Here is a 15478-nt window from a genome sequence, read left to right as displayed (position 1 = left end):
CATTTTAGGTTCAGTCGAATTAGGTATCATTTATTCTTCTGATGTAGGGAACTCCAAACCATTAATTAGTTATAATGGCCCTACTTGGTGCGTAAGGAGTGCTTTCCATCTTCAAAGTGCTCTGTGCACAGTATTTCATTATTTATTTATTACTGTTAATTATATTAGCAGTTGTAAGGAAAAAGTCTCTTCAAGTGTTGGTGATAAAAGTATACTCTTAACAGGATAGAAATTTGGCGCTTAATTGTTGCAGATAATTTATCCACTGAGGTTCAGTGCCTTAGAGAAGATGTAGTGTGGATTTACAGCATTTCTTTTAAGTGTCTACAGAATTTTTTTTTTTTTTGTAATAAATAGTAGTATCTGGGATCTTTCAAGTGCTAGATGGATACTAATGAAGCCTTGCAGCATGGAGTCCAGGTTGGTGGGATCCTTCTTTGTTAGTTGGTTGCTTGGTACTTTGATTGCTATCAGCAGAGTGACTTGGAAGCCTTTCTTTGCCTCTGCTTTGCTTTGAGCATATTACCCTAGCATGAGCTCACTGAGCTCTTGGAGTTAGCTGGAGGCAGAACATGCACGGGCTGCTGGCTTCTATTTGATTTCCTTAGCCAGAGAGTCAGGTCTGAAATGAAAAAGAAGAAACAAGAGTGATGAGAATACCAGCAGTGATTACAGTCTGCATTCTTCAGGTCATAAGAGTTCTGCATACGCATCGATCAATCTTTTTATGCTTTTTGATATTAGTGACTGTTAGCCATATGTTCAGCAATACACCCAGGCAGAATTAGTTTTAAGTATGATTTTGATGTAGTACCCAGCAATCCCACCAAAAAGTTATTGTAGCATTGAATTCCTGCTTCTTTTGTGTATTTTCATCGTGTGTGAAGGATGTGTCCTGCCCTTCTGTCTGATCTCAGAGAAATTTAAATGGCTTGCACATCAAATGGCTTGTAACCAGAGCGTTGCGTTTTGCTCAGTTCACCATGACTATGACACTCAGACATTCAGCAGCGTTACAGAGAGTAACCCTCCACCTCCCTGTAGAGAAATCAGTAAAATTAATTGTGGTCAGGAGTCCGATCTCAGAGCCTCACCTGCCCCTTGGAAGCAGCACTTTGTGTGTGCCCAAGGGATGCATTCAACCAGCTCTTCCCTTCAACCATCTCTTCCCTTCCCTCTCGTGTGCCCAGTGCTTGTCCTCCAGTGGCTTCTGAGACTGTCTGCACCCTACAGTGAGTGGCCAAGTTTAAAATGCAGGCAGCTTCTCAATGCTGACATCACTTGTGCACAGATTTTTCTCATCTGCCACCCACTGTTTTGGAATTCCCCTCCAGCTGGAAATAAACGAGTGTGTGAACAGATCAATAGATACATCACATGGTTTTGATGATTAGCTGTCACTTTTTGCCAGTGGAAAGATGTTAGGAGTTCTGGATGTTACGGTAGCGTTCAAGTCTTAGGGTGGATCTGAGTATGCTGAAGAGAGGAGAATGGGTTAACAGTAGCATGAGTGCTAACTGAAGCTTTGCACATCTGTAACTTAACCCAAATCTAGTCTGTAGTTGTGCATTAAATCTGTTGGCAGAATGGTTTCTAGGTTTCTGCTCTATGTGTGTGTAAGGAGTTCCAGCTGCACTACCAGAATGGAAACGATGTCCTCTCTGTCTTGTTGATACCTTGCCCCACAGATCCGTTACTGCCATCTCATGCCTTGATGAGATGTTGCCAGCATCATTAACAAACTCCCCTACTTTTCTGACCCTGGTGGAGTGCTTGTTCGTTGCCTGTGCATAAACACTGCCACAAATGGAGAAGCACAGTTTGATGTGTATGTCAAAGATTAAACCATTTTGTTTTGACAAAGAGACCAGTTTGAAAATGAGGCTTTTCTACTCAAGGGTGTGTGGGATGGGGCACATCAGCAGGTGCCTCCATCAGTGCTCTCTGTCAGTCCTGCTACAGTGGCACTTTGTACAATGCTTGTGCATTGGCTGTGTATGGTGTGGCCATTGGTTGGTTGCATCCTTGCATTGAGGTGTCAGAGCGGCACAGAGCATGGCAGCTTCTCTGTGAGTGCCTAAACAAGGGTTGGATTTTTCAAGATCTTGCTCTCATTAAACATTCTGATGGTCTTTTAAGGCACGTTTCAGCATTGTATCAGCACACTGAATAGTTTCATTCACTAGCCCTGAACGTGTTCTTGCTGGTAAACTGGTGATCGTGTTTTCCTTTCTCATTTTACCTCAGTAGTATATTGCACTATGAGTCAAGTAACTCATTAAAGTAAATCACTACACCATGTAGAGTCTGGCCATCTTTCAGATCAGTTTGAAGTGAGGCTTTATGGCTTGGATAGCAGCTGTCTGTACTGTGCAGGAAAATCTCTTTTATGGCATAAATGTAGCCTAGTGCGTGGACAGTGGCCGACTAATGTAAAAGAATTGTTATAATAAGAAACTGTTATTCCTCTTTCCATTTTCTTTAGCCTTTTAAAAGCAGATAATTAAATATGGATATAGCAATTAATATATCTTTCATAATATCTCAGTACTACTGGTAGCTTTTTTTAAACTGCTGGGAAAGGGAACTTGACATGGGAGAACTAACGACTGCAGAGGAGCTCAGTGCAGGCAAGAGGAAAGATTTCTGAAATAAAGACAGTGCTGACCCTGTGGTTTACCCTGTAGGTATCCTAATAGCAAACTGTTGCTTTTGTGAGTTGTCTTACTTCATCACTGAGACTCTCTAAGTAAGAATAGGCAAATTTAACCTTTAAACTTCAACCTTTACTCGTGATAAATGAAAGCTGGGTCCCTTTCCTCATTACTCTCTTTTCTCCTCGTTGCAATTTTGAGGGACTCATTTCCATTTGCATTGCCTTGGCATTTTGAGAAAACCTTTGAGTGCTCTTAGTGCCAGCCACTCACTGCCTATTGCAATACACTGTTAGTGGGATATCATCTTTTGTGCTCAGGCACATATTTTTTTAGTGCTGTATCTCCTTGCCAGACAAATCTGACCCAGCAGCCAGTACATCCCAGCTGCATCCCCCTCCTAAGATATCCGTTGCTGGTAGTGCAGTGATTATGCTGGTTGAAAGTGAGGTGGATTGCCTGATACCCTGCCTACAAAAACTGTGCACCATGCTCTGAGGGATGCCATGGTGCAAGCCTTCTGGTTCATGGGCTGTCATCTCTACGAAAGCATCCTAGTGCAATCAAGGAGTCTGTTCGCTCCAACATAGTGCCTTAAGCTTCCCTGCTCTTAAGGCAGTTTTTCATATTCACCATGCACGTATTCGTAGGAAGGCAGGAGCCTTGGTTGCTTCTCTAGGATGCTGCTTCTGTTTAGCATCGAGATGGCTGGAAGTCGGTGTTCAAGAGTAAAGAGAAGGACAGCTTTGTTTTCCAAGCATCTTTCCAAAAGTAACCAGTCCCAAGTGGCTGCTCAGACCTTGGAGAAACTGTTGCGAGAGGAGGAGATGTCTGCGAAGTGTCAGAGCATCTGGACAAGGGCCTGAGATGGCTTATGAAAGCCCTGTAGCAGCGTGGGATCATGACCTTGATGTGGAGGGAATGGGAAAGGGTCAAACAGGGGTGGTGAAAACCTTTGCAAATTAGCAGTGGGTGTTCCAGTCGGGTGCACTGATCAAGTGGTGGTGACAACTATTTCTAAATCTGCTGGACCACCTGCTTGGTTAGAGTTCCCATCTTCCATGTTGTTCTGGATAGATGTGGCTAGGTAGAGCCTCTTTGTAGCTGACCACGCATTTTGCATTTTTGACTAAATCAGTTTAATTGCATCTTATGCTCTTTAGACCTTTGCTTCCATCTAACAGCCTAATGTAATGTGCTCAATTTAAATCACCATTTCATCTTGTGCACCCTTCCTTCTACGTTCTTGCAGGCTCAATATTTTGAATATTGTAGTCAGCAGCTGAGAACTGACTTGAAATCAAGGCTTTCAGTAAGGTCCCGCGTATTTCCCGTCAGCGTGTGCTATGCTTCATGCTGCCACAGAAATCTGTGTAGGGATGGATTAGTGTTAAAGCTAGCTCAGGTGCCTTAGCACGAGCTGTGGTCGTAACAGTAGCTGCAGTTTGGACCACCTCAACTTTACGGAGAAGTGTCACAAATATGCAGTAGACACCTTGAGGTTTCTGGAGGTTATTTCCTATCAGCTGTCTTGCTGCTGGAGCTGGTTATTTGCCATGTATGCCTGTGTCTTTCAACTGTATGTTTGAACTTACTGAATGAATAGTACCAGAGTTGTGATTGATAAGTGTATGGGAGGGAAGGTTGTCCATTGCAGGCTTTATTCTTAGAGCCTGTTTTGATTGATAAGAGCCATTTGTTGTTTCATAAAATAGTGCACACCTTGTGCTGTATGAGTCTAATTTTCAACTTCTGTTTGTTTGCAGAATAACACAGTTTGGAAGCCAGATTCCTGCCAAGACTGCAGCTGCCATAGCAATGTTGTCACCTGTGAACCTACTGTCTGCAAACATCCTCAGTGTGACTTTCAGAAGGTGAGGGGCTACAGTGATCTGAACACCAGCTGGCTGGCTCTTTGTGGTAGGAGAAATGTCAGGTCTCACTGGAGTTGCCAGCCTTCTTCTGCTTTAAACTGCTGGAATAGTGACATGTTAAATTGTCATGTGGGGATACACACAGTGCACATAAAGGTATAGTGGGGGGCATAGGTCCTGCAGTCCCCATGGAGGTAAAACTCTTATTTTAAGGGGGACAAGAAGAGGATGTAACATTAAGTTTTCTTCTCAGGAGAAATAAGTAGATTAGCTGGTTGCTTATCTCTGTACAATATTATTATGGCAGTCACTGTAGCAAACTTCTGTGTTCAGCTGTTTCCATGCAGCTCTCTTCGAACCTGAGAATCTGATTCAGAGCAGGATCTGGGGGACACGGGGGAGCAGTGAATTCATTTTTTCCCTCCCAGGTTATGTGGGACTGCCCAGGCTCAGGAACAGTCTTTGTGCTCATTCACTCCTCACTGATGAAAGCCTGAGGGGGAAATGTACAGGCAGAGCCCAGTGTGTGAAGCCTCTGGCTGCAGCACAGCGATGGACCACCTCTGGCTGTTGCTACAGCCAGAAGCTTGATGGTAAAACAGCTGGCAGACTGCTGGTGCTCTGAGAGCAGACTGGTGCCTAAAGAAGGCCCCAAAACTGAGTTGAGACCTCCTAGCATGAGCCCAGCTTCCAGTCACCTTTCATTTAAAGATGGAGCTGGGTCACTGTCAGGCAGGCAGATGGACGCTTTCCACCCTGGTGAACAACAACAGAGCAGAGATTGTCTTTCACTTTCTTGTGCTTTGTGATGGTTGTTGAGCTTCATTGTCTCCTGTTTATCTTTCTCTGTCTGAGCCTTCATTAATGGTTATATGTAATTAGCCATGGAATTGGTGTTGCATTAGCATCTGGATTACTAGGGTAGAATGCATGAATGACAATGAAAATTACTTCTTTAAAGAGCACTGCCAATATAATAATTACATGATTTTATAAACCAGGTTGAAATATTTTCCAATATGACAGTATTAACAGGGAAGTAATTCTGATTCTTACTGTTTTCTCCATTATTATCACTGTGTGTTGATTAAAGCACAACTGAAATACTGTGAATTTTTGTACTGAAGAGAGAAACAAAAGAGAGAGTGCTGTCATTGTATGCCTAATAATGGGTGTGCTAGAGAATATGTCATTCATTTAAACAACAACAACAAAAAACCAACAAACAACAACAACAACAAAAAGAATAAATGAAAAGGTGGCAACTGTAAAGCTCATAATCGGAAATAGATTTACAGTGTAAAATGAGTCTGTGTCTCTCTGGCATTGGTAATCTTCAAAACGAACAACTTAAATCTCCCACAAAGGTCTGGCAACATAAACGGTGAGAAGAATTGGATCTTTGTTTGAAAATCTTGCTCATCCTTCAAAAATCTTGCCACTAAGAACCAAGGTCAGCAATCACCATTCCTCTTTATTTCCCACCTACGAACAATGAGACTGATGCTAATGTTGTTGATGCTGTGTACAACACCAGGTATAAACGAAAACAGAGGGTCTGCAAAAGCATACCCAGTGATGATAGTGAAGGAAGTCCTGCAGTAATACGTTTTTTTTCAGTTTGAAAAATCTAAATGTTTCTTTTAGAAAACATCGAAGACTTGTAACATTTCAAATAATTCTTATCACACTTCTCATATAAATAAAGGAGTAATAGGTAGGACAATTAGGAGCATTGCATTTTTGATTGTAGCAAAGAAACTGATGACACCCTCCTGAGCAAGAGCAATCCCTGTGAGGTTGGCCCTACCCTCGGGGAAAGGATATAGAACGTCTCCTGAGAAACATGCAGTATTTTGAAGTGACCTTATTGGTTAAAATGTACTACATTTTACTTCCTGAACCTTCACTGGTTTTGGTTTTCTTTTTCTGTTTTCTTCCTCTCCAGCTGCTGTGTTCGCATCAGTAAAGTTGTCTGGTCCTTTTATTAGCTGTGAGAGAAAAATCCTGTAGTCAGGTGGTACCAGGGCCTCCAGATGTGCTGCCATCAGTGACAGACACCCTTGCACAGTAAGATCAACATGCAGCTGTGAGGAACATGAAAGCATTGCTTTGGAGACGCCATGGAGATTTTTCAAGGATAGAAGGCTTAGATCTTCCTCAGTGTTAGCTAATGTCTGTACTGGTGATTTTCCCTTATGCCATGAGTTGCTTCCATCAGCGTCACCTGTTTTCTTGCTGCTGATCAGGATGCAGCATGCAAACAGCTTGCTAAGTCCCCAAAATGTTCAAAGCAAAGTGGTAGTGGTGTCACCAGACTCTGCTGTAGTTAGAAGTGGTCAGTAGTTTTCAGTTAATTTTCAGATAGTGTTATTACAGAGTGCTGGATTATTAAACCGTAGACATTCAGGTGATGAATGTGTATCCATTCTGCCTACCAGCTGAGCTTCTGATGTGGCTAAATGTTAGACTGAGATCCATTCTGTATGTGTAGAAGACGTGTTACCTATTCGAAAAGTTGTGGCTCTAACACGTTCCTCGGATAACGATCAGTGAATAATCCTGTTTGTTGTTTTGGATATTTGCTTTCCATTTATGTATTCTGTTTTGAAAACTAGTCCTGCCCAGGATTTCACAATTGCACTGTTAGAAGTGTAAATTCTGTTCCTGTTGTATTTGACATTTTACCTTCAAAACAGCAAATGAGGTGATGGTTCTCAATGAGGAGTTTTATGTAGCAGCATTATATATATTTTACTTAATAATACATTCTCTCTTCAAACGGAAAGCACTGAATATAGCCAAACCCCGTATCTTTCCCTTCATGTTCAGTTTTCTACTCTGTGTACACTTCTTATTGGATTTTTGTATCTTTCTAGGGAGAAGTGCTCCAAATAGCCCCAAACAAATGTTGCCCTCAATGTGCCTCCCAAGCTGAAGGATACTGCCAGCACGAAGGACAGATCCACAGCGTGAGTACTTTGCCATGTTCTTTGACAGGGATGATCCTTTCCAATTCTTAGCTCTCTGCTTGTTTCATAGCAGTGTAAGATGCTTTTCTGACATGAGGAGGAAGGATGGTTTATTGGAGCTGTATTTTGTTACTGTCAGATAATATAGTGGGATTTTGGTCTGTAAAGTTTGCAAAAAATTGAATGTGTCACTGCAGTACCCAGATGTGGGTACAGACTAGGAGAAGAACTCACTAAGAGCAGCCCTGTGGAGACGACCTGGGGGTCTTGGTGGACGAGAAGCTGGACATGAGCCAGTGTGCTCCTGCAGCCTAGAGGACAACAGACCAACAATATCCTGGGCTGCATCAAAAGAGGAGTGGCCAGCAGGAAGAAGGAGGTGATTGTCCCCTCTACTGTGCCCTCATGAAGCCCTGTCTGGAGTACCGTGTCCAAGCCTGGGGCCCCCAATACAGAAGGAATGCAGAACTGTTGGAGCAGGTCCAGAGGGGTGTCACAGAGATGATCAGAGGGCTGGAACACTTCTCCTCTGAAGAAAGGTTGAGGGAATTGGGCTTATGTAGCTTGGCAAAGGTCTTTGCCAACTTGATAAAAGTCAACTTGATAAGTCAAGACAACTTGACTTTTTATGCAGTCTGATAGTGACAGAAGAAGGGGAAATGTCTTTAAACTGTGAGAGGAAGGATATAGGCTAGATATTATGCAGAAATTTTTTACTCAGAGGGTGATGAGGTGCTGGAACTGATTGCCCAGAGAGGTTATGGATGTCCCATCCCAGGAGGCATTCAAGGCCAGGTTGGATGGGATCCTGGGATCCTAGTGGTTGGCAGTCCTGCCCATGGCAGGGGGGTTGGAGCTAGACAATCTTTGAGGTCCCCTCCAACTGAAGCTATTCTCTGATTCTACAAATATCATGTCATGCTTGGCTTAAAGGGAGAAAGTTTCCTTTCCCACGTACTCATTCACTTTGCTGTTTCTGTGAAGGACTGAGGTAATATAGGAACGTTACGAGAGCCAAAACATATTGACCTTGGCTTATTAGCTTCTCTGAAAGAACACTTTCTATCAGTGGCCATATATGCAGATAGAGATGGATTGCTGTCTCACCGCTTGGGTTTCATAATTGTGAATTACTCAAGGATCAGATTGCAGCATGTGGTTTCACCTAAGGCATCTGGAAGGCCAAAATGGTAAGAATGCCTGTATCCATGGCTAGTAGTGAACCATGTTGAATAGAAGGCATACAGAAGAAAAATGGCTTAACAGGGAACCCTGATCCTATGTCTGGTCTCTTACAGACTTTTCTGTTTGAAAAAAGGCACTTCAGGTCCAAACCTTAAGAAATATGCTGAAATTCCTAGTGTACATTTAAAAATATATTTTTAAACATCTGGACCAGATACTGTGGTAACACTCTTTCAGCATCATGGGGCACAACCTGTGTTGCAAGCTGGACTGAGGCAGAAGTAGGAGGCCTAGCACGTCTACAGGTTTCTATTATTTCTTTGTACCTGTGATTTGGGTGATGCTCCACTGTATTACATTGTATTTCTTGTTGCAGTTGCCGCATTTTTCTTCTCCTGTACTCTTGCTGCAGCTTTTTCCTTTCGGTTCTTTGAGAGTCTTTGTGAGCCAGGAGAATAAGTAGACCTACCCACAGGGACTACAGGCATATCTGTGCGTATGCTGTGTGTCACACCCAAGTTCCAGTGTGAGGTGAACATCAAAAGATTTCTTTTGGCAGTACAAAGTCTCCTCCTGATGGTTGGCACAGATTGGCCTGAAGGAGGAAGTTTTTTCTTTTGTCGTTAAGCCAGCATAGTGCCTTATGGCTTCTTTCTGCAAGTATCTAGCTAACAACACTGGCCTAGAGGTAGCTACGTAGGAGAAAATGTTTCCTTTATCTGGCAAGAGCTTTTTTCTCCCTGCCTGATATATTACTTCATGTTTTGTGAAAATAAACTTTTTTCTGTTTGTTGGAGAGCATTGTAACACACCAACACATTTGTTCTCGGGCTCACTTTTGCCTCATGTAGACTCAGGGCAGAGATATTTGTTGCTGCATTAATGTATAGCAAAACTTAGGAGCTTTTACTCATAGTGAAGAGCTTAAGTATGTGGGGCACAGGGTGTTCAGTGTTGTCAGATGTGTGTTGGGGCCCCTCTTGAGTACTTATCTGAAGAGAACATATCCACCCCAAATAAACTGTAGTAAAGAGGAGATATATCCATTAGGCTGAGTCTTTGGCAGGGTTTTACTGCTAGATATCCCTCTGCATAAGGAAGGAAAAACTATGGTGGTCTACAAGTTTGCTACTTCACCAATTTTAATCTGTATTTTGCCCTAATAGAGCAGCCAGAAATAAGAGCTACAGTGTACCGAGCTCTTCACTGAGCTGACAGAATAGTGAAGTTAAATACTAGTATGGAGGGCTCAAAAGAGAGAAGATGCATTTACAAGTCTCACTGGCAGCTGGATTCATGCATGTATTTTCTTTGCCTTCTTTTGCGTTGTTTCCTGCAGCATGGCACTCAGTGGGCTAGCTCTGGATGTATCTTGTGCTCCTGTGCCCATGGGAAAGTGAGCTGCACCCTCACAGCCTGCCCAGCCCTCACTTGTGGAAGGGATGAGCTGCAATATACCGCCCAGGGAGCCTGCTGTCCCGTGTGTGTGGGCTTTGGAGGTGAGTATCATGTGTGAACAGGCTACTCTCTGACTCCAGTGGTCCAAGTAGTATCTCTCTGGCTGGAACTATCCTAGTCACAAATGTAGAAAGCTTTTGTTTCAGCTCCATTGGAAAGACGTTGGGATCAAATGTTTTGCTTTTTTCTCTTTCCATCTTTTTACTGTATTTTTATTTTTAATAGCTTCACTCGCGGGCCTGTAGCAAGTAATAAGATTTCAGCAGTGAGCAGGTGTGCTGAATATGTTTTTATTTTGGGTATTGCAATCTGGAAAAAGAGTGCAGGTATTTCCTACATATTGAGGGCACTTGACGCACTTGAAAACTTGGGCTGAAAGTTCCAAAAATGTCTGAGCTGTTGGATACTTCGTGTGTTTAAAATCCAGTAGCTTAATTCACAAATCTAAGGCCCTTGAAAATTGTTGAAATTGTCAAACCAGAAATTAACAGTAACAAAAGAGAATTTTGACTTCCAAGATGCATAAGGTTTCATTTTTAATTATGGGTGAAGGAAAGGAAAAGGACAAATAAAAAAAAAACAACTGTTACTTTCTTATCTCTTAGAGCCCTGCTACTTTGATGGCCATTTGTTCCGGGATGGTGAGGAATGGCGCCTTGGTCGGTGCTCCAAATGTGTCTGCAGGGATGGCACAACTCAGTGCTTCACGGCTTCCTGCGAGGCTGTACTGTGCAAACAGGTCAGGACTCAGCAGCCTTCTGGAGATGCTACTCATGGCTATCTTCTTTCCCTTGGCAAGATCTATTTTTCATGCAAACGTACATGTTAGCGGGGAGATGTGGGTGATTTGAAAAATGGAGTAGTTGTATGTGGAATGGTGGATAAGTCTTTCAGTGCAAACGTGCTGTCTCTTTCCCTATGTATTTTGTTTCCATCAGTGTATTTGTGTCATGTATGTACTGGCTGATTGAGCACAAATATGCTCCAAACAAACAGTGATTTTGGTTTTAGAAAAAAAAAGTTGTAGAACTGATCAGAAAATGTTTTCATTTCTTTGGGGGAAGGAATGAAAGCACAAGATTTTAATGAGAGTTACCTTCATAAGCCTTAGTATTTGGTTAGCAGGTTTTGCTTACTATATTTATCTTTCTCAAGAAATCTAGAAATATGGTTGGAAGTATCATTTGAATTTCACAAGTCAAATGTGGATTAAATTCCCCTTAGGTATGAGATGAAACAGAAGCCTCAGAGCACTTTTCTTACATCTGCTTCAGCTTGGAAATGAATAAAACAAGTAAGATGACTTACCCAAGCTCACACAGTGACTCAATGTTTTAGCCCAAGTGGGGTATTGCTGTCTCTGAGGTCTATGCTGTGGACAAATGATAAGTTCTTAGCACTTAAGCAGTGATAAAAACAGCCAAAACATATACAGTATTAACACTCTGGCTAGTAAGAACAGCTACATACAGTGCTGTACACTGTACATGTGACTTGATTTTTTGTTGAGTTCTGCTTATTGCATTACATGCTGGAAGTTCTTGAGAGCGTTTTAATGCTCTTTGGATTTCTTTTCCTTGGGACCACTGTCCCAATTTTCTTGGGCGCTGCAATGTGCTCTTTTACAACAGTATGCAATGCAAAGAACATCTGTGCAGTACAGGAACTCGCTCCCTGGGATTGTCTTTTTCAGATCCTGACTTTATTTTATAGGGGTTGCCGTTGCCCATGTATATTTTTATCTACTGATGTGCTCAAATGATGAATCAAACTCCTTTGGAACGTGTGCTCCAGCTGAGCACTGAGCACTGAGAAAACTGTAGCACTGAGAAAAACAAAAGCAGTAGTCATAAATCTTTTTTTCCTATTCATGCTTACTCAGATTTCTATTACTAGACCAGATGTGGTGTTGGGTTTTATTTTAATGGGAGGAAAAAACACCTGTTTCTCTGCTTGCTAATTGTTTTTCCCTGAGATACTCAATTACTATTAGTTGACTTAAGTACTGTACATTAAAACAAATTTATGCCTGCTTTACGTCCTTCCTTCCCCACTGTAAATGGACTGATGTTACCTGCTGATGGATTGCACTAATGTTTCATCAGCTATTTATTGGAATTTAATTAGTGGAAACAAAAATGACTGTGTTGTTGCTGTGATGTATCTGAGAATAATTAGCTGAGGCCATCCACATTAATGCATCAGAAAGCCAATTCTGGTAGTGCTCCACTTATTTCAAGCCCAGGTACCTTGGAAGGAGCGTTTGCAGGCTGTGCAGGGATTCAGTTCTGCTCTCAATCATACCTAACATTTTCTTGCATATTCCTGTATTCCTTTCTTCTTTCTTTAATTCCCATCAAATGCAAATAAATAACTTCTCCCAACAGAGTGACACCAGTCTTAAACTCTCATCTTCCATCATTCAGATAGAAGCTATTTCTTTCCCTTGGTGCTGTGTGAGCACAAGCACAAATGCTTGTTGCATGTGGAAGGACACCTGAGTACGTCCCACCATTGGAGAAGAGGATCTGAGAGGCAGGCAGGTCCTAACTTTTTAGGAATGTGCTTTCTGTGGGCATGTGTACTCTGAATATACAAGGTCCTCAGATCTGCCTGCCTCACTTTTTGCTTCCAGAGCAAAATGAGTTTCTGGCAGATTGAGCTCATTCTTTGTACTTGCCTGCAGGGAGCTTTGCTGCTGCTTATGTCTGCCCAGTAAGCCACCATAAGGGCCCAACAGAAGATCTTAATTATGCTGTCCCAACAAAATCCATGATGAATGAGCTCTTTTAACGCTGCTGGGAAACATGCAGTTGTGAACTTTTATATGCAGTTGTCTACTTTTTCTTTGAAAGCTAGTGAGGTGATTAAAAAAGGAGGTGAGATAGTAGTGCTGTGCTTTTTCCAGCCTAGTCATCCTGATGTGGCTGAAGGGAGGTGCTGGTGAGCAGTACTATACCCATTCACCCATTCCAGGTCATCGCATGTACGTGAAATTATAGCAGGGGAATTACATGTTTTCAACTGGTGGAACTGTAGTATGAAGTAATTGTTATATTGATGTGAACTGCTGCCTTATTCCAACATGATGTAAATTAGTAATGAAAAAGTTGAAACTGGAATACTCCGGTTCTAAGTCCAAATTTAAGCATAATTGTGCACCCTCAGCAACTTTGTGGGTGATACTATAATGTGTGGTGAGGTCAGCGTGCCTGAGGGATGGGAAGCCATCCAGAGAGATGTGGACAGGTTCCAGCAGTGGGCCAGGTGAACTTCGTGAGGTTCAGCAAAGCCAAGTTCACGGTGTTGCACCTAGGTTGTGGCAATCCTGCTGTCAGTACAAGCTGGGAGATGTAAGGGTCAAGCATAGCCTTGCTAACAAGGACTTAAGGGTTCTGGTGGATGGCAAACTGGATGTGTACACGCAGTGTGCCCTAGCAGCCTGGAAGGCCAACCATATCCTAGGCTACATCAAAAGAAGTGTGGCCAACAGGTCGAGGGAGGAGATCCTGCCCCTCTACTCTGCACTGGTGAGCCCTCGCCTGGATTTCTGCGTTCAGAGTTGGAGTCCTCAGTACCGGAGGGACATGGGCCTGTTGGCATGCATCTGGAGGAGGGCCACTCAAATGATCCAAGGGATGAAACTCTTCTCTTAGGAGAATGGGCTGAGAGAGCTGGGGTACAGCCTGGAGAAGAGAAGGCTCTGGAGGTACCTGATAGCAGCCTTTCAGTATCTAAAGGAGGACTATAAGAAAGAAGGGAACAGACTCTTCAGCAGGGTCTGCCGTGATAGAACAAGGGGAAATGGTTTGGAACTAAAAGAGAGGAGATTAAGATGGGACATAAGGCAGAAACTTTTTATAATAAGATTAAGAGTAGTGAGGCACTGGAACAGGTTGCCCAGAGAGGTGGTGGTTGCCTCGTCCTTTGGAGGCATTCAGGGTCGGGCTGGGCATGGCTCTGAGGAACCTTATCTAATTGTAATGTCTGATCATTGCAAGAGAGCTGGCCTGGATGATCTTTGTGGGTCTCTTCCAACTCAAATGGTTCTATGATTGTACAGACAGTTGTGCTGCATGAATTTAACTAGTACAGTGCAAACACCTCTGTATATTAAGAGCCAATCCCTCGATTTCATGCTTTTTTTTTTAATATATATAACTTGATATATGTATTTTCTCTATATATCTGTATACCTGGGTATATGCGTCTATATTTCTATTGTGTACGTATAGTTATCTGTATTCCTATCTACATATCTGGATCTCTGTTGCCATCCAAAGAAGCCCAGAAAATGGGAAGAAGGAGATATTTGTTGATCTCATACTGTGAAGATGGGTTGGAGCCAAAACCAAGCCTGGATTGACTGTGGCTTACCACACAGATGTTAAATGCCTGGAATTCCAGGTAGCGATGCTGAATTCCATGCTAACTTTTCATGTGCTTATTTTGTGTCTCTGCTGCTTTCTATTTAGGATGAAATTTTGGTGATGTCTCCTGGAAAATGCTGTCCAGAATGTGTTCCAAAGCCCTGCTCAGTGTCGGGAAAGGTATACCAGGTAACCTCTGATGAGCTGCACCAAGAGCCAGCTCTTCACACGTTTCTGGCACATAATCTCTTTTCCCTTTCCCTCATGTCTGACTTTCTGCCAGCACTAATAACATAGTGTAACAATTTCTTTTTCTCTTCCTGGACAGCCAGAAGAGCTGAAAGAAATTAGGGCTAGATAAAAATTTGCTGGCAAGCAGAAAGGAAGTTCGCATGGTGAAGCAGATTAGGCACTTATCTTTTCACACTTTTTTGAAAGTGGAAAGTAGAAAGCTGTAGTGATGGTCAAAGTATTTGTATCTTGTGTGATTTTCTGCTAATAATGATTTTTGGCTAGTAACGGCAGTGAAGGCCTCAACAATGTCTCTAGCTTGTAATTAATATATAAGTACACACTGACACATCATTTAGGTCTCATATATCTTCTGCCTGTTTGCTGATGATGTAAAAGTAACATTTCTTCAGAAAAGTTTGGCATTGGGTACAGATATACAGAAGGAATCATCCTACTCAATAGGTTGCATAGATTTCTGGAAAGATCTTTGTTATTTACAAAGAGTGTTTAACAGTTGTTTACATCTCTCCTATTCTTTTTGAACAGCACGGTGAACAGTGGAAAAAAAATGCCTGCAATGCATGTGTGTGTCATAGAGGGGCAGTCAGATGTCTGAGAGAAACCTGTGACTCTGTTATATGTGAGAAGGTAGTTGAAAATCATTCATTCTGACTGTGTGTCACTTTGCACATGTGCTTAGAGTCCCTATGAGCACGGCTAAGTGTTGCCTC

General features: G+C 42.4%; 1 protein-coding gene across 1 annotated transcript in view; it reads left to right on the top strand.

Moving 5' to 3' along the window:
- The window catches only part of FRAS1 (Fraser extracellular matrix complex subunit 1), a 166212-nt gene that overhangs the window by 47459 nt on the left and 103275 nt on the right, over window positions 1-15478 (top strand). The window contains exons 3-8 of the mRNA XM_065736478.1: window positions 4421-4528; window positions 7408-7500; window positions 10025-10184; window positions 10749-10882; window positions 14619-14702; window positions 15294-15395. Coding sequence (XP_065592550.1) covers window positions 4421-4528; window positions 7408-7500; window positions 10025-10184; window positions 10749-10882; window positions 14619-14702; window positions 15294-15395 — 681 coding nt within the window. The remainder of the gene's footprint in view (window positions 1-4420; window positions 4529-7407; window positions 7501-10024; window positions 10185-10748; window positions 10883-14618; window positions 14703-15293; window positions 15396-15478) is intronic.

The sequence above is a fragment of the Cyrtonyx montezumae genome, unplaced genomic scaffold, assembly GCF_038088225.1.
Source record: "Cyrtonyx montezumae isolate F1298 unplaced genomic scaffold, pur_monq_1.0 scaffold_2, whole genome shotgun sequence".
Classification (NCBI taxonomy): domain Eukaryota; kingdom Metazoa; phylum Chordata; class Aves; order Galliformes; family Odontophoridae; genus Cyrtonyx; species Cyrtonyx montezumae.
This window is presented reverse-complemented; position numbering and strand designations above follow the sequence as displayed.